Source organism: Trichosurus vulpecula, chromosome 4 (genome assembly GCF_011100635.1).
Source record: "Trichosurus vulpecula isolate mTriVul1 chromosome 4, mTriVul1.pri, whole genome shotgun sequence".
Lineage (NCBI taxonomy): Eukaryota > Metazoa > Chordata > Mammalia > Diprotodontia > Phalangeridae > Trichosurus > Trichosurus vulpecula.
Window position 1 is genome coordinate 300,950,689 of NC_050576.1, and position 19,038 is coordinate 300,969,726.

General features: G+C 39.3%; 1 protein-coding gene across 1 annotated transcript in view; it reads left to right on the top strand.

Annotated features, from left to right (window-relative positions):
• Positions 1–19,038, top strand: part of MPP4 (membrane palmitoylated protein 4) — a 52,359-nt gene that overhangs the window by 2,550 nt on the left and 30,771 nt on the right. The window contains exons 2-8 of the mRNA XM_036755731.1: positions 3,332–3,400; positions 4,880–5,001; positions 5,524–5,601; positions 6,776–6,856; positions 11,333–11,464; positions 13,403–13,484; positions 17,547–17,632. Of these exons, the coding sequence (XP_036611626.1) occupies positions 3,332–3,400; positions 4,880–5,001; positions 5,524–5,601; positions 6,776–6,856; positions 11,333–11,464; positions 13,403–13,484; positions 17,547–17,632 (650 nt within the window). The remainder of the gene's footprint in view (positions 1–3,331; positions 3,401–4,879; positions 5,002–5,523; positions 5,602–6,775; positions 6,857–11,332; positions 11,465–13,402; positions 13,485–17,546; positions 17,633–19,038) is intronic.

Sequence of the window (19,038 nt, forward strand, 5' to 3'; positions counted from 1 at the left end):
GATAGTTTTGCTAAGGAATTAGTTAAAACTAACCATGGTTATTTATTTTCATTTTTTATTCTCAATTTTTACTAATTATTTAGTCAAATCTTACCAGGGAACAAACATCTGGTGAAAATGTTTACTCCTATACAATCCCCATTCCTCAAATTTAAGACTTTAAAAAGTTAAATTATCACAGTCAAGTCCGCAAACATTTATTAAGCACCTACTATGTGCCATGCAAGGTGCTGCAATGGAGATACAAAGAAAAATGGAGACAGACCCTGCCCTCCAAGAGCTCACAGTCTAAAGGAGGGGGAGGGTTGTCAACAAGAAAGCAACCGTGTACAAATGATGTATATGGGATAAACTGAGGATCTGTTCGAAGAGAAATCCCTAACACTAAGGGGGACTGGGAAAGGCTTCTTGCAGGTGAGATTTTAGCTGAGACTTAAAGTAAACCAAGGAAGCCAGGAGGAAGAAGTGAGGAGGGAGAGCATTTCAGGCATGGGGGATAGCCAGTAAAAAATGCACAATTGGAAGACAATGTCTTGTGGGAGAGAGGGTGCATGGAAGCTGGTGTTACTGGATTGAAAAATACAGGAGAGGAATAAGATCTAAGAAGGCTGGAGAAGTGGGAAGGGGCAAGGTATGATGGGCTTTAAAATCCAAACAGAAGATTTCATGTTTGATCCTGGAGGGAATAGGGAGCTCATAGAGTATACTGAATGGGGAGAGGATGTGTTATATGGTTAGAACTATGTCTTAGGAAAATCACTTTGATAACTGAGTCAAGGAAGGACTAGAGTAGAGAAAGACTTAAAGCAAGGAGACCAACCAACAGACTATTGAAATAGTCTGGGCATGAGGTGATGAGGGCCTACACAAAGGGTATGACAGTATCGGAAGAAAGGAGTATTTAAGAGATGTTGTGACAACAGAAATTATAAGAATTGGCAATATGAGAGATGAAAAAAAGTTAGAAGTTGAGGATGGCCTCTTAAATGATTTCCCCAATTCCAGTATTTCTCTTCTTTAATCCATCCTCTCCACAGCTACCAAAATAATCTTCCAAAAGCAAAGGTCTGACATTCCACTCCCCTACTCATAAAAACTTCTGTGGCTCCCTATTCCCTCTAGGATAAAATATACAACCCTCAGTCTTCTATTTTCACAGTCCGGCACAAGCCTATGTTTTCAGACATTTCACCTTGTTCTCTTTCATAGTGTTCCAGTCAAACTGGCCTATTCGTTTTTTCCTATGCAAAACATTCCATTTGCCTTTCTATGCCTTTGCACAAACTACCCTAGATTGTTGCACCCTTTATCAGAAAGCCACCTATCTAGGCCTTCATTTCCTGGCCATTGTTTCTTATCCATCAATCAAGTGATTAATTGATCAAGCTTGCTACTTCAGAGTTATTCTCAACTCCTCACTCTACCTCACCTCACATATCCAATCAGTTGCTAAATGTTGTCTTTTCTATCTCTATAATATCTTTCCCAACTCTCTCTCTCTCTCTCTCTCTCTCTCTCTCTCTCTCTCTCTCTCTCTCTCTCACTCTCTCTCCCCCTCTCTGCCTCTGTCTCTCTTTCTCTCTCTCACCCACCCCCCTCCGCAGCCACAACCCTACTTTAGAACCTCATCACCCTTCTTCTATTTTATTGCAATGACCTCCTAAATAGTCTTCCCTCAAGTCTCTTCCCTCTCTAATCTTTCCTCCATATAGTTGCCAAAATGATTTTTCAAAGCACAGGTCTGTGTCCCTCTTCAATCCAATATTCCAATGACTCCCTATCACTTCTAGGATGAAATGCACATTCGTCTTTGGCATATATAGCTCTTTACATCCTATTCCCAACCTAGTTTTTGGCCTTAGTATATATCACTCCCCTTCAAATACTCAATGGTCTAGCTAGCCAAACTGGTCTCCGTGTTGTTTCTCATCTATGACCCTCCACCTCCTATCTCCATGTCTTTGCAATGGCTGTCCACCATTCCTGGAAGGAACTGCTTCCTATCTTTCTTCAACATTGACAATTTTCCATCTTTTTCATCTTTGCTAATTTGCTAGGCGAAAGGTTTGATTTCCTATTATTATCAATTTGAAGCAACTTTTATATGGGTGTTAATAGTTACATTCTTTTGAAAACTGCCCTTTCATATCCTTTGACCACTTATTTATTGTGGAATGGATCTTGGTCTTACATATATCTCTCAGTTTCCTATCTGTTTGGATATCAGACCCTTAGAGATATTTGATGTAAAGATTTTACTAATCAATAGCTTCCTTTGTTATTTTAATTGCATTGATACTAATCATGTGAAAGTTTTTCAGTTTTATGTAATTATTATTATCTATTTTATCTTTTGCAATCTCCTTTATCCTTTGTTTAAGAATTCTTCTAACTATAGATGTGAAAAATATCATTATCCATTTTCTGAATCTAGAACTCATTGTGCTAAATGCCCCATATCAGGTATTTTCCAGAAACTTAAATCCCCGATGCCCAAAAGGGCCATTTGACCAACTTTGATTTACAGACTATGCTGAGTTGCAGTCTGATCACAAATACAATCTGTGACCCAGAAAGCATTCCCAATAGCTAACCAGAGATTCAGTGTTAAGGTTTGTGTCTCTTCTTTTTAGATGTACATTTTGAGCTTATAGGAAAAGACTACGTCTTCCTCCTTATTCTATTTTGTTATTATTTCATCGATATGGACAATTCCCAATGTGTAAATTCCCATTTGCTGAAATAGACTAGCAACTCATCTATAACTTGTGGTCTTAGACAATTGCCTAACCAAGAAGTTAAGTAATCTGCCTATGGTCAAAGGGGCCACAGGTGGCAAGAGGGACTTGAACTTGGTCTTCTGATTCCAAGGCTGGTTCTCTATCCTTTATATACCATCCTGTACCAGCCTCACTCTTCATAGCAACTTAATACATTCTTAAATAGTCAACAAAGCAGAAATATTGAAGGCCACATATTTGACCACCATCAACTATTGTAGAAGCTCCCAATAAAATGTACTGAAAAGTCCTGTGGATTAAAAATAAGATCATCATCAGAATACAGTTGATTTATGGGCTCTGCTCTTTTAACATTCTTAATCTTTGTACAGATCTATTTGAGGAAAAATTTTAAAACATGAAACTTCGTGAGTTTTCTCTTTTATTGACACTGTCAAGGCTTAACATTGAATAGCTAGATTATATTATGGACTTCTTTTGTGATGGAAGGGAGGAAGGAAGGAGAATCATTTTTACTTAAATGGAATTTATCTGGTGATCTGCTTCCCAGGTCTAATTTCCCTTTGGAAAAGGAAAATTTCTCCATTCAGAAAAAGGAGAGAAATCACCAGACCAGAAGAGCATGATGGAGCTGCCAACAGTTACCAATCAGGAGAATGGTACATATCTTTGGATTGCTGGTCCAGACCTAAAAGGGTCTTAGAATATTTATGTTCAAGTATGTGGAGAGAGAGAGAGAGAGAGAGAGAATCAAAATGATTCAGTGTCTAAGAGATCAGTTCTGAAACTTTCCACATGAAAATGAGGAAATTTGTAAATCACTTTTCAGGCAAATGGTACAAGAAGCTTACTATGTATCCTCAACTGATTCATTTTACTACCTTTGTGCCCACTTTTTTTAAGGCTACTCAATAAAGAATATAGAGTGTTGGAGTTGGAATGAGAAATAACTGGGTTCAACAATCTTACCTGTGATACTTTTTTTTTTGAGATGGGGTCTTCCTAACTCACCCAGACTGGAAGTGTAGCAGCTACTCATGAGCCTCATCCCAACACTGCTCAACATGGTAGATTTAACCTGCTCCATTTTTCTAACATTGACCTGTTCCCCCATCCTTTGGTAGCTTGGTGGCTCCAGAGGTTCACCATGTTGATTAGTCTGTACTCCTGATTAGTTTTAACCTACTGCAACTCAAAACTCCTAAACTCAAGATATCCACCAACCTCAGCCTCCCCAGTAGGAGGGGCTACAGGCTAGCACCAGCACAGTCTGCTCCTCCAATACCTGCTAACCACATGACTCAAGGCAAATCATTCAACCTGAACCTCAATTCCATCAGCTGTAAAACGGAACTAATAACATCTATGGTTCTTACTTCACAGTGTTGTCGTGACATGCAAATTGGAAAAATTATGTAAAGCACTTCAATAATTTAAAACACTATAAAAGTGTGTCTACTAATATGCAAAGCTCTGGATAGTTCACGAACTTTATGCATTAAAAATATATCACATCAAGTTCCCAGCAAAATAACTTCGAGTCTTAGAACCAAATGAGAAATTCCCTTCATCTACAGAGTACTGGGATTACTTGAAAATATATGTCTAATGACTTTCTTAGAGGTTGGAATCTTCCAATGACCATTTCCAATAAGGGTTTTCAGAAGTGCTAAAAGATGCATAGTTTCTGCTTCAGATGGAAGGAGAAGAATTAAAAAGAATTAAGAAGGAGCTAGGTACCATCACAATAACCCAAAGCATGGTGAGATGAAGGAAGGGCTCATTGTATTTTCCTGCAGCACAAGCTGAATCACACTTTTGCATAGTTGCTCGCAGAATTGTGACTAGGAAGGTTTGCCCTAATGGTAAACTGATGGAAATAGAAAAGCCACAGAGGCCAGTCTTCTTGGTCACACAAGTCCTAGTGGAGGGGAGAACAACAAAGAGGCACAACAGTGGGGCAGGAAAGAAGGAGGACCAATACAGTGGGAAGTGGGTCTTAGGACAGAGATGGTACCTTCATGGCACCAGAAGATGTGAACTGCTTAAGTCAAAGACTCTGTCACCCAGCCTTAGTTATTACTCTGTCTGTATCCTGCTGTTCATACTTAATACTTGGCTCTCTCTTTTTTTCTCAGGTCTCCCTCAGATTCTGAGGCTGGTGCTGAAAGAACTAAGTCTGTTCTATAGCAGAGATGTCAATGGAGTTAGTCTTTTATATGATCTTCTCCATTACCCTTGGCTGCAAGCCCTTCTAAAGGTGAACACTAAGATTTCTTAGAGATTAACTGTCTGCCCAAGAGTGTATTTAGAGGACAGAAGCAGTATCCAATGGTCTTTGTTAAATACCTACATGCTCATGGCACTCCATTAGACAGAGATACAACTAGGGCAGGGCAATTTGCTCTTTGTCCCAGGGTGCCAAATTTTATAGTTCTTCAGAACCAACAGAACTTCACACTTAATAAGACTAATTAGTTAAAAGAAGAAGCTACCAACTGGTGTGCTTGTGTTAACTCTTCTCTTTTACCTCCTCCACCACCCTAGGCCTCCCCACTAGGAAACTCATTGGTGGTGTCTCCTAGCCCTTTCCCCTCCTATCTCTTCAACTGAGGGTATGTTTCATTCTACTTACTGTGGTATCTATTGCATATGGAGAATTCCTCCTTGTAGACCTGCTGCTAAATGTCTATAAGTTATGCAGCCAGGATCCTCCTCCTCTGGATTTCCACATCCAAATGGTCCAAACATGTTCTGTGTTGTACCTTTCCCCCCTCTGTAGGTTTATGAATGTCTCCAGGAATATATCACGAAGAAACCAATCCCTGTCCTGTCCCAAGCACAAGCATTATCCTGCGAGGTAAGAGAGGGACCCAAAAAATAATGCAATGTCCAACAAAAATTCTAGTTTCATCAGATAGAAAGTGATTAACTGAATGGGATGATTTAACTGTATATACCTTAAACATAATTTTCATTGAGTTTTGAGACATTTCTAGTTTGCATATAGAGAGGGGAAGAGAGAAAACTGGCCTGTTTAATCTATTCCATATTATTCAAATTGATCTTGTATTTTAACTAATATTTTAGGATAAATTAATCCATTTCTCCTTCTCCCCCTGTTCTTATTCTCCCATGCCTTCCCCATAAAAGTACTTTGATCATGACTCAGTCTGTATTTGATTTAAGTTTTAAAATTTGATTTAAAAATTTATTTAAAAATTTAATGTAACAAAAATAATAATGACCAATAATATAGACTCATGAGGGTAGAAGAAAGCTAATCTATTCTCTGTGTTCATTCCAGCAGTTCTAAACTACCTTACATTTCCTTATATGGATGAGAATTTTCTTTTTCCTAGTGCTTTATTGTCCTTAAATAGTGATACCTAGCTAACAAAGTAGCCAATCCTGAAATAGAAAATGCCATTTTCATGTGATAGAGTGGTTGTTAGGAAACTTACCAAGATTTCTTCTAGTACTAAATAGATGTATAGGCCAATTATAAGTCTTCTGCTGTATCTATAGCTAGGGAAACTAAGGTAGTTATACCTGGGGACAGGGGACTCATAACAGCCAGGGGCTATTTTAAAGACACTAGTGGAGGGTGGGAGGAAAACGGTCATCCCTGTAGACTTTGAGAAGGAGCTGAGACAGTCTTACAGAACTGTTAGGCCTGAGCCTCTAAATTCAGTTAGTACTACCTAAAATTGTTACCAGTTCATTCCGGAGTGTAATGAATTAAGGACTCTGCCCAGACCTTGAGTTAAAAGATGAATGCTGAGAGGTTCAAATAGAGGGACCACTAATGCTTATAGAAGGATGCCTGCAGGTCACATATTGACTTAGTTTTAAAGTGTATAGTACCTTTGTTTGTATTTATTTTGTTAAATATTTCCCAATTACATTTTGACCGGATTTGGGCCACATGTGACCCGCTGGTCACAGTTTGACCCCTCTGCTTTATGTGACTGGGAATGGGATTCCCAATAAATCAAAGATAATTTCATAATCCATGTCATTCTATTAACCAGGTGGTGGAGTTGTTGCGGGAGGTTCCTCAGTCCCCTGAGGTCCGAGAATTGAGACAAGTTCTAAAAGCCAAACACTTCCAGGCAAGTGCTGGTTCCAGGGTAGATGGGGGTAGAGGGAGAGGGGAGGAGGGCACAAGAGAAGAGCCTGGCTGGGAGGGTACCCACTGAAAATGGGAAGCATAAATCTAGGCAATGGTAAAAGTACTCTGTTAAGGAATTTCATTATAATGGATAAGCAGAGGGATGCATTTAAATGTCACAAAATTTTAGAGGTAGAGGAAATCTTAGGGGAGAAAACTTTACAATATAATTAGTGGTCTTTTTGTTTTTTAAAGAGGTACAAACATATTTGAAGGCATATCAATCTGAGACCATCAGAGCTGGAAGGGACCTTGGAGGTTGTCTACACTGACCACCTCATTTTGCAGATGAGAAACTGATCCCTCAAAGATCACCCAGATAGTAAACTACAGAAGCAGCCCTGGAATCCACAGCTCCTGGCTTATGCTTTTTTCTAGGGTGCCTTATGCCAGGGGGATTATTTCAAACTTATTGCAGTCTCATTGTTCAGTTGGGACCTGGCCAGGTTTTAGTCAGCCTGGCATGAGATCATGGGATCAGATTTAGACCTGGTGAGATCAAGTTTAACTCCCCACTCATTTTACAGATAAAGAAACTGAGGCTGAGAGAGTCTAAGGGACTTTACCCAGGGCCCAGTGAATAAGAGAATGGTGCAGATAGTGCAGTCTTTTCTGCTCAACACCCTTTTAACAATAAATAAATAAAATTTAAAAACAATTTTTAAAAATTCAGTTTTACCAAATGAAACTGATTATACCAGATGGGATGCTTTGAATGTACATTATTATTCAAATTAGATTTGAATGTACGTACCATCCAAATTACATTTGAAAGAAATTTCATTCAGGTTTTTTGACCTATTCCATCTTCAAATATAATTAAGAAGGAAAAAGGATGAAATTGACAAGCTTTATCCATTCTCAGTTTATTCAGCCGAGCACGTATTTTTAGCTTCTATTTTAAGACAAATCTTTCACGTGTCCCCACTCCTCCTCCCACATCACCCCTTCCAAAAGAATCTTGTACCTGAATAGCCAGCCAGGATTTCACTGTGAAAAACAATAATTTTTATTAGATACAGCTAGTCAGTGTCCGAGGCAGGTTTTGAACTCAGGTTTTTCTCTGGCTCCAAGCCCAAGGCTCCATCCACTGTACCATGCTGATCTTGATACTGAAGCATCGATGTTTTCCCATCTGAATGTTACGTAGCAAGTGATCAGGAAAATTGATGAGATGTGGCCGCTGGGTGGCGCAGCGTATTCAACATTGGACCTTACATGCAACTGGGAAAATTAGTTAAATCTTTGTCTGCCTCAGTTCTCTCATCTATAAAATGAGGGTAGTATAGCACTTATCTCCCAGAGTTGTTGTAAGGATAAAATGAGAAGTTCTGTGCAAATTTTAAAGCATCCAGGCCGGTGGTGACAGGGTCCTGAAGAACAGAGATGTTGTAAAACTAGCCCTCCCTCTCTTCATTTCACTGGCAAAATCTCTAAGAATTGGCGGGGGGGGGGGGGGGGGGGGGGGGGGGGGATGTGTTTTGCAAGAATACTTGCTATAATAAATGAGATAACTTGGAAAATTTCAAGTTTGGAATTAGGTTTGAGAACATGTTAATATAATGAATGAATGAAAAAAGCATTTATTAAATGCTTACTATGTGCAAAGAATCATGTAATAATATACTGACAGTATCATGGTGATCAATCTGCCCTTGGAGAATACTTTTTAGCACTTATGCATACCAAGAATAGCAATTTGTTGACTTCATAGTATTTGGAATGCAATCTATAACTCAAACATCTAGTACAAAAGATAACCATTTATTATCAACACTCCAAACAGCATAAACAAAGCTAAGTTATTTTCTAAAGTTCCAATTAAATTCTTCCCGTTAAGCAATCTCTAAGGAAGAATGATAACATAACCGATGTTTATAGAAATGTTAGGTGTCCTGTCATCAAAAGAAACTGATCGCCCCAGACCCTCCTTTGTGGTATACTGTGATAGGAGACCTCCTCCTCCTCCTCTTCCACCCCCTCCTCCTCCTCTTCCTCCTCCTCCTTCTTTTCTTTCTTCCTCTTCTTCCTTGAAAAATTTGGCAAGAAAGCTTTCCCTCCAGATCAGCAACAGTTCTTCAACTCACAGTCTGAGAGATATACCTGGGAGTGTTAAGGAAAAAAACAAGCATATACTAATGCTAGACACTATGCTAAGTGTTTTACAAATATCTAATTTGAGATCCTCACAACAATCCTGGAAAGTTTTTACAGATGAGAAAACTGAGGTAAACAGATTTTTTTTGTTTTGTCCAGGGTCATATAGCAAGTAAGTGCTTGAAGCTGGATTTGAAGTCACATCTCCCAGTACCACCAGTCTCTTCACCTTATCTGCTCCAGAGTCACACAGTCAATTTGTATCAGGCAGGATCTGAATCTTGATCTTCCATACTCTGAGGGCAGCTCATTATCCTCTCTGCTAGTTTCCCTCAGTGGCTTTTATCTTTTAATTTGTAACTTTTAGGAATGTCTTTTGTTTTAGTATCAACTTCAGGTTTGTTTTTTTTCTTTTCTTTTGAGGCAGCTGGGGTTGAATAACTTGCCCAGGGTCACACAGCTAGTAAGTGTCTGAAGTCAAATTTGAACTCAGGTTCTCCTGACTCCAGGGCCAGTTACTCTACCCACTGCACCGCTTAGCTTCCTTAATACCACCTTTATTTCTAAACACATCCTTCCCATTTCCCCTAACTTATGAGCCACTGGTCTTAACAAAGAGAGGAAAAAAAAGGAAGAGGAAAAAAAGCAATTCAGTAAAAATAACCAAAGCATCAGTGAGTCTAATAGTCCACACAATATTCCAAATCTCCTAGCCCCACCCCCAACTCTGCAAATAAAGGAGAGAAGTACATCGTTCATCTCACTCTTGAGGCCTAAACCTCCCAACTACTTTTTTAGAATAGTTATTGGAGTCACACTATAGTTAGTTCTGCTAGAACACGACATATGTTTCCTAAAAATCACCAAAATTGCAAAACCATGCAATAAAATCCACAGGGCTTATGGGAGACATGGGGTTAGGAATACCCCACTTCAAGTCAGGGGCATTTCTTCTATTTTTGTGACATCATCTCTGCTCATCCTTGATGTGGATTCCTTTACGATTATTATTTGGGAGAGCGCTCATGTTGTCTCATTTAACACTCAAGTTTCTCAATATACGAAGCTTTCTTTTTGCAGGGACTACTCGGCCTTTTTGAACTAGGAAGCTTAGATGTCCTGGGGATGTTTGAATGAGTGTTTTTTTTTTTTAATGTAGAAAAGTCCACAAATGCAAAAGAATAGCAAAGCACAGCCTTGGAGGATAACACAGGTGGTAAACTTAGGTAGTTGGTAGATGTTTGAGGGGTGTGTGTGTGTGTGTGTGTGTGTGTGTGTGTGTGTGCATTTTGTGTATTCTTTTATGGCTTGGTTCACCTGAGTATAGTTTTCTGTGTTCACCCAGTATTTCTTGAAGATTAAATCACATATAAGCAAACAAGAAACCTGTGCTAGGCTCAAATTGTTCCCTAATATTTCAATTACATTGGACCAAATTCACATTTTTAAAACAAGCATAATTGTAGAACTGACTGTGTATTGTTGCTATGACTCTGCTGTGTTCCTTCATATGTCTCCCCATATTTCTCTGAATTCCTAAAACTTATTGTTTCTTACTATACAATAACATTCTATTCCATTCATATACCACAATTTATTCAGTCATTCCCCAACTGATAGGCACCCTTTTCGGTATTCTTACAATGTCAAAAAGTATTGATAGTAATATTTTTGTATACATGGAGCATTTATTTCTGTCATCAACCTCTTCAGGCGTATAAACCTTGTATCAACATAGTTTACGAAACCTTAGTGGCTTCTCTGACATAATTCTAAATTACTTTCCAGAATGTCTGGGTCCATTCATGTGTCCGCCAGCAGTGTATTTGTAGGCCTGTCCCTTCAAATATTGACTGTTTCCATTAAAAAAAAAACTTCACTAAAATTTGAATTGCTTAATCAACATTTTTCATATAATTAGTCATTTGGACAATTTTTCATATGGTTGTCATAGAAAAATTTTGTAGTAATCAAAAGACTGACAGGAAAATCTGTTGGTCCTTTGCTCATAACTGATATCTAATCAAGCAGCCAAAAATTCTCCACCTGTTTATGTTAGGAAAGCTATTGCATAAAATATTTTGTAATTCAAAATCTGCATTGCAATGTATAGATCTGATCTATAGTTTATGTGGCCTGGGCTTCTAAGAAATGGGATTGCCTCCCAGAATCGTAGAATCATGAATTTTTAGTAGGAATTAATCAGCGGGAGGACTTGTGTGCTGTGTGCCACATGTCATGTTGTTTGGGGCTAACCAACTTGGGGATGGATGAGTTTCTCAGGATGATCGTGGCTTGTGTTTTTGTTCTCCTGTCCCAGGCCTTATTAAATGCCCATGATACTGTGGCTCAGAAAGATTTTGAGCCGGTTCTTCCCCCGCTGCCTGATAACATCCCTGAGAATGAGGAAGCTTTGAGGATTGTCTGCTTGGTCAAAAATAAGCAACCCCTGGTAAGAAAGTCTTTTGATGTTTGAATTTGGAAATATAGAACGGAGATTAGATTCTCTAGAGGGGCAACATGGATACTACATGTGTCCATGGTTGGTGAAAACTGAACTACAGGTATTCAAAAAATTTGGAGGGAAACTGTGTTAGCCATAAAGGGATTTTCCCCCCTTAAACACCACTTGCTTATGCTTTCAAATATGCTGAATTTCTTAATGTTTGCTCTGACTAGAGATTTCCATTCATTGTTCTCTGTCCATGCTGCAAGGTATAAGATGTGAGAGATTGTGTCTTTTATTTCTTTGTTTTGGTAATTGACCTGTGCTTTTTTTTTTTAAATCACTCTGTTACACATCATTTTAATTGAAATGAGCAAAGCATGTGATAAGACATCTCCTAATATTCTTATATTAGAAAGAGAAATGGCAAACCACTCCAGTATCTTTGCCAAGAAAACACCATGGACATTATGGTGCATGGGGTCATGAAGAGTCAGCTACAACTGAGCTGACTGAACAACATTCTTACAGAAGAGATGGACAGATGTGGACTAGACAATAACACAATTAAATAGATTTCAAACTACTCTATTGGCCAGACTCAAGTAGTTAATGGTTCCATGTCAATTTGGTAGGAGGCCTCCCTCTAATGGAGTGCCCCCTGGATGTGTATTTGACCTTTTGTTGTTCTCACCTTTTTATCAGTGACTTACATAAAAGCTTAGTGGGCATGCTAAACTATTGTCAGCCAGCACAAAGCAGGGACCACAGAGTGGGTAAGGGAGTTAGGACCCACAGAGACCTTGAAAGCATTGGGTTAGATCTTTAAAAAAATTAAATTAGATAGTAATAACTGTGAAATCTTATACTTTGTCTAAGAAAATCGGCTTCACAAGGATAGAATGGGGAAGGCATGGCTAGACAGCAGTTCATCTGAAAGAGATTCAGGGCTTTTGGTATATTCAATATGAATTAACAGTAAGATGTGGCAATTTTTTTTAAAAAAGCCATTCTATATTTCTCTTAGATATAGATTCTAGGGATAAGGAGGTAAGAGCCCCTCTGAACTTTGCCTGGTCAGAATACACATATGGCACTGTGTTTTGTTCTGGGTGCCACAATTTATAAAGAACATTGATGAGCCAGATGAATATCCATCCATGGGAAAAACCACCAAGATGGTGGACTGTTGGGCATATTGGCACATGAGAACCAATTGAAGGAGCTGGGAATGACTATTCTGAAGAAATGAAGACTCAAGGGGGGCAGCATCCCGTACAGTATTCAAGAATTTGAAGAGCCATTGTGTGGAACAAAGATTAGTCCTAAAGCGTAGATTGCCCCTTTGACCTCAAAGGGCAGAACCAGAAACAGTGGGTAGAAGAGGTAAATTGAGGCCAGCTATCAAGAAAAACTTCCTAAAAGTGAGAGCTGACCAAAAGTGAAATAGGCTGCTTGAGGATGAAGTGGACTCTGCCTCATCAGAGATCTTAAGCTGTTGACCATTTGTTTAGTATGTTATGCTAGGGATTCCTTTTAAGGATGAGTCAGACCAGACGGCACAGAGTTCCCTTCTACCTTTGAAATTCTGTGAATTCAATTCACTACACTCTTTAGACTCTCTCCCTTGATTATCTCATCAGCTCCCATAGGTTTAGCTATCATTTCTGTGCATGTTGGAACCAAATCTGTATATCCAGCCTAATCTCTCTCTTGAGAAAGATACCTCAGGCTCTTCTTCCCAAATCCCCTCCTCCTCCAATTTTCATTATTTCTGTTGCTTGAAAAAGTTTTTTAAATTAATTTTTATTTTATTCCTTTTTATGTGATTTTTCTTATCCCAGATATTAGAGATGACCTTGTCTAGAAAGTAAGACATGTGTTGACTCCAAGGAGTTCAAGCACACTGAATTAAAGGTGTATGTTATGGTTCTCTTTCGTCAGGGTGCCACCATCAAGCGCCATGAGATAACAGGGGATATCATGGTGGCCAGGATAATCCATGGCGGACTCGCTGACAGGAGTGGTGAGTTGGAATTTCGGTGGTCTGTGATTGTGTGAAAACTAAATAACTTCAATTTTCTCTCCAACATGCCTTGGGATCAGATGGTAACCCCTCAGAAACTGAAGAACTGCCCTTGAGTGACATAAGTAGCCATGGAACAAGGTCCCCCCAAGGGACCTCCCCTCCAGCATCTTTCACTACTGACTCTGCCTCCTTAGCCTTTGAACATACTCACTTCTCCACCTTAAAAATGTCTTTGCTTTACCCTGCTGCACCCTTCTAGCTACTATCTTCTTTTGTTTCTTTCACAGTCAATTCTCACCCTCCAAATGTGGGCATTTCCCAAAACTCTGTTCTAGACCCCATGTTCTTTCTCAACCTTCCTTCCTTCCTTTGGAGAGCTTATCCATTCGGATGCCTTCAACTTAATATGTCAATATGTCAATAGATTGGTGATCTCATCCCTATGGGTGCTCCATCTACCAGAACAGATTGAAGACTGTCAGTTAATATGTTCTTCAATTACGAGGCATTGTGGTATAGTGGATTGAGTGACTTTCTGACCTGGAGTCAGAAAGATATGGGTCCAAATCCTACCTCAAGCACTTATTATCTGCTATGTGACCTGGGCAAGTCACTTAATCCCTTTGCCCCTGAGTTTCCTCATCTGCAAAATGATGACTTAATGACCTCTAACTGTCTCTTCCAACTCTAAATCTGTGATTGTGAGCTAATGTGAAATTGTCATTCTTATCCATGTCTTTCTATAAATTCTCTGAAAGGTGTCTATCCAGCTTGTTAGTGATCTCCCTTAATTGTTTGTTTGTTTTTACAATTTCACACATACCTATATAATACTTCTGTCATCCATGTTACTCCTCACCCTTGGTACCTATTCCTCTCCTTTTGGTCCTAAGTATCCTTGATGTGATAGTACTGATAGCACTTCTGCCATATAAATTATAGTAGTAGTAATATCTACAAGAGGCCCTGGCATATATAATATGTCTGGGCTAGTTTTTTTCCCAAAGCTCTTCCCTCTGAAGACTCCGTTAGTCTTGCCTTAAAAGTTTTTGAAGCTGTCCCAAGACTCAGTTAGTCCTGCAGTACTAAGGCTTGAATCAGGAGTGTGGCTTCTTTACAAAGGCCCCCATGTGGAATCAAAAGCTCCTTCCTCAGACTTGACACCCACAGACCAACCATGGCAAAGGTTGAGAAGCTACACATTTTGCTTTTCTTTTGTACCCCCCCCCCCCAATGCTTCAGACAGTGCCTGGCACATGGTCATAGCTTAACAAAATGATAGTCTATACTGTGGTTAAGTACCCTCCCTTCATTTACTGTGAGATGGTCTAGAAGGGTCTCGTTTCATTCCAATCCCAAACCTGAATGATAGGAACAGCCTGAGTCAGAACTGGGCTATACCAAGCCATTGTTGGTAATATGCCAAAACCTGCTTATACCCACCTTTGTGTGAACTACAATTTGTATTCTTTTAAGATTGTGCTGTTCCATAATTTGTAGCTATATAGCATCCTTGGTAGAAAATTAGAGTTTGAAAGAAAGGAAAGAAAGAAAGGAGAGAGAGAGAGAGAAAGGAAGGAAGGAAGGAAGGAAGGAAGGAAGGAAGGAAGGAAGGAAGGAAGGAAGGAAGGAAGGAAAGAAGAAAGAAAGAAACCAGGCTTCCAATCAGGACCTCCATATTGATGATTCTCAAAATCGTATCTTTAGTTCTATCTACTATGTAACTGTGGTATGAGGCAGCTATGGTTTAATATAACAAGAATCCTCAATTTGATATCAGCCTCTCTAGGTTCAAATCCTGATTCTGCTACTTTTTAAGCTAAGAAAACAAATCACTTCATCTTCTTGGGGATCAGTTTCGCTTCTCCATAAAGTGAGAGAATGGAACTAGAAGATCTAAATCCCATAATCCTATAAATACATATTTTTGCAGCCTTGTTGCTCTGCAGATAGTTAGTGTCCCCAGAGAGAAAAATATAAATGAAGCTATAATAGAAACTGCAAAACTTTGAGCTTAAATAAAAAGATGTCTGGCTCCCAAAGAAGTTTTCTGTTTGAAGTTTAGAAACAAGGAAGAATGAGTCAAGATCAAAGTCAAGAAATGAACCAACAGAAGTGCAACATTTAAAGAAAATCTTGTCTGTATTTTGCTTTCTCCTGCCTTTCTACCAATCTTCACAGATATTTTGGGGTTGGACAGGGAGGCAGCTGACAACAAGGGGACCCTGTAGCTATATTGGTTGTTTGGAGGGCTAGGACTGACTGACTAGTTGACAAAGAGAAGTAGCAGGTCCAACAAAAGCCACGAGATCAGACTGGGGCCAGTGAGGGGAGGTGGCCTCTTGAAAAATATTCTTCTGCCATCTGTTGCTGAGCCCAGAAAATCCATACACATTGTTATCCTTACTGGTTTATTAGACCTGAAAGGCAGTGAATTTAATAAAGATTAAGTTGTTTATGAATTACTGGAAAAAGCTAATTTGCTCTTTGCTCATTATAAGGTGTGAATAAGTATAAGATCATATATCTGGAGCAAGAACAGACTTCAGTTAGAATGTCTCCCTTCATTTTAGAGATGAGGGAACTGAGGCCCAAGGAGTTTAAGTGTTTTGCCCTAGATTGCTGTTGTTCAGTCCTGTCTGACTCTTTGTGAGCCCATTGGGGTTTTCTTGATAAAGATACCAGCGTGGTTTGCCATATCCTTCTCCAGCTCATTTGATAGATGAGGAAACTGAGGCAAACAGAGTTAAGTGGCTTTCCTAGGGTGACACAGCTAGTAAGTGTCTGAGGCTGGATTTGAACTTGGGAAGATGAGTCTTCCTGACTCCAGACCCAGCACTCTATCCACTGCTACCCCCATTGCCCTACATTACACAGATACTAAACATCAGAGGCTAGATTTGAACCTAGGGCCCTGGGCTCCAGACAATATGCCAAATATGCCCTGTACAATTAGTAATAATGATGATAATCACCATTATACTAATGATTATAATGGCAACAACTTCCATTTGTGATCTATGGATCACAAAACTCTTTGCTCACAATTGTCCTATAAGGCAGGTAGAACTCTAGGTTAGGAAGAACTTTGGGGGCATATGAAGGATGCTGCTTTTAGAAAAGCATGTACTACTATGCACTGAATACTTATTTCAGCAAATGTCTTAACCTCTGTGAAAGTGTTATTATGGACTCCATCCAGGGAGGCAACGTCCAGAACAAGGGGACTGACGGGCAAACCCATTGCACTTGGCCCCGTCACACCACACCTGGAGTATTCTGTTCAGTTCTGAATGCCACAATTTGGAAGGAATTTTGACAAGTTGGAGTGGGTCCATGATATAAAGGGAAGAGCACTGGAATTTGAATTAGAGGACCAGAGTTTGAAACCCAGCTCTGCTATATACTACCTGTATGACCTTAGGCAAGTGACTTAAATTACCTGGACCTCACTTTCTCCATCTGTAAAGTGAAGGGGTTGGCCTAGATGATTTCTGAGTTCCCTTCCAATTTGAAATCTATTATCCTGTAATCTAGAGGAGGGTGACCAATAGGGTAAGGTGATTAAAAACCATATAATACAAAGATCAATTGAGGGAACTGGAGATACTTGGCCTTGAGGAGAAGATGGGGAAGAGAGATGGCATGATATGTGACTTCAAGTATTTGAAGGCAGTTGACTTGTTTTGCCTAGTCCCAGACAAAACTAGGAGCAAGTCAGCATGAGGAAATGTTTCCATTATTGCTATCCCCAAGTGAAATGGCCTCAGGTGATTGTGAATGTCCCTTGGTCACTAGAGGTCATCAAGCAAAATGTTGCAAAGAAAATTCCTTTTCAGGTATAGCTTGGACTAAGCACCCTTGGGGATCTTTTCTGACCCTCCCTCATTATAGGCTTTGATGAAATTCATCCCTATGGTAATACTTCTTACCTTCTTTTTTCACCTGTTTCTGTTTTTGACACTTTTCTTTGTATTCCTGAGGGCCTCAGGCATCCTTCCCACCAACTCCCATCCATATCCTAATCATACCATCTTTATTTTGTTTGCATTTGTCTAGGGCTGCTCTATGCTGGAGACAAATTGGTGGAAGTGAACGGCATTTCTGTAGAGGGACTTGAACCAGAACAAGTGATCCATATCCTGGTAGCAATCTTTGCTTTCCTTTTCTCCCCTCCCCTTCCCTCCTCCCCTCGCTTCCCTTCCCCTCCCGCAGGATCCCCCAGATAGTAAATATCTGATGCTTTAAACTCAGGTTCTCCTGACTCCAAGCTCTGTCCTTTATGTCCTTTATAAATCTATAAATCAATATCATAATGAATATTGATTCAAAAATTTTTATTAAAATCCTGGCAAAAAACTAATAAAATTTGTCTAAAATTTAATTCATTATCAAGTTGAGTAAACATGGTTCAGTATTAGGAAAACAGCTAACATAACTAATATATTAAAAATAAACACATCTCAAAACTCATTGTTATGTCAATAGATGTAGGTAAACCCTTTGACAAAGTATAGCTTTCATTTATGCTTAAAACCCTATGAAGCACAGGCATAGGGTCTTTTTTAAAATATAAATTAATGTATTTATTTTTAGCTTTCAACTTTCTCTTCCATAAGTTTTAAATCTCCACCTCCCTCTCCTTCCTCCCCTCCCCCCTCCCCATGACAGTGTGCAATCTGATATAGGCATATACATTCTACATATACATTCTTATTAAACATATTTTCACATTAGTCATGTTGTATAGAAGAATTAGAATGAATGAGAGGAACTATGAGAAAGAAAAAACAAAACAAAAAAAACAAAAAAAAAAACAAAAAACAAAGCAAATAGTATGCTTCGATCTGAGTTCAGACTCCATAGTTCTTTTTCTGGATATGAACAGCATTTTCCATCATGAGTCTTCTGGAGTTGTCATAGGTCATTGCATTGCTAAGAAGAGCTAAGTCTTTCAAAGTCCGTCGTTGCACAATGTGGCAGTTACTGTGTACAAGGTTCTCCTGGTTCTGCCTATGTCACTCAGCATCAGCTCATATAAGTCTTTCCAGGTTTTTCTGAAATCTGCCTGCTCATCATTTCTTATAGAAAAATAATATTTCATTACATTCATATACCATAACTTGTTCAGCCATTCCCCAATTGATGGGCATCATGGAACTTTCCTTAACATAATAAATAATATCCCTAAATCCAAAAGCTCACCTTATATGCAATGGGGAAACACTCGAAGCTTTCCTAGTAAATACAGAAGTAAAGGAAGTGTATTCCTGTTAGGTTAATGGGGAATAAGATCTTCCCTACCCATCAATAGGCCTCATGTGGAGCCCATTAAGCAAAGCTCACTTGCTTGCAGGAAGGCTTGCATACCTTTTGCTAATTTCTAATTAGGCACTGAGTCAGGAGGGTTGTGATGCCTTCTGGTAATGAGTCTATTAAATGTAAGGGTATATATCCTGAGAGGTAGACTTTTGCTTTGGGGGCTCACTTATGAGAAGGATCTTGAGACTCTGAGTGGCCATATATTCAGAGCTCCCCAACTGCTCAGAGG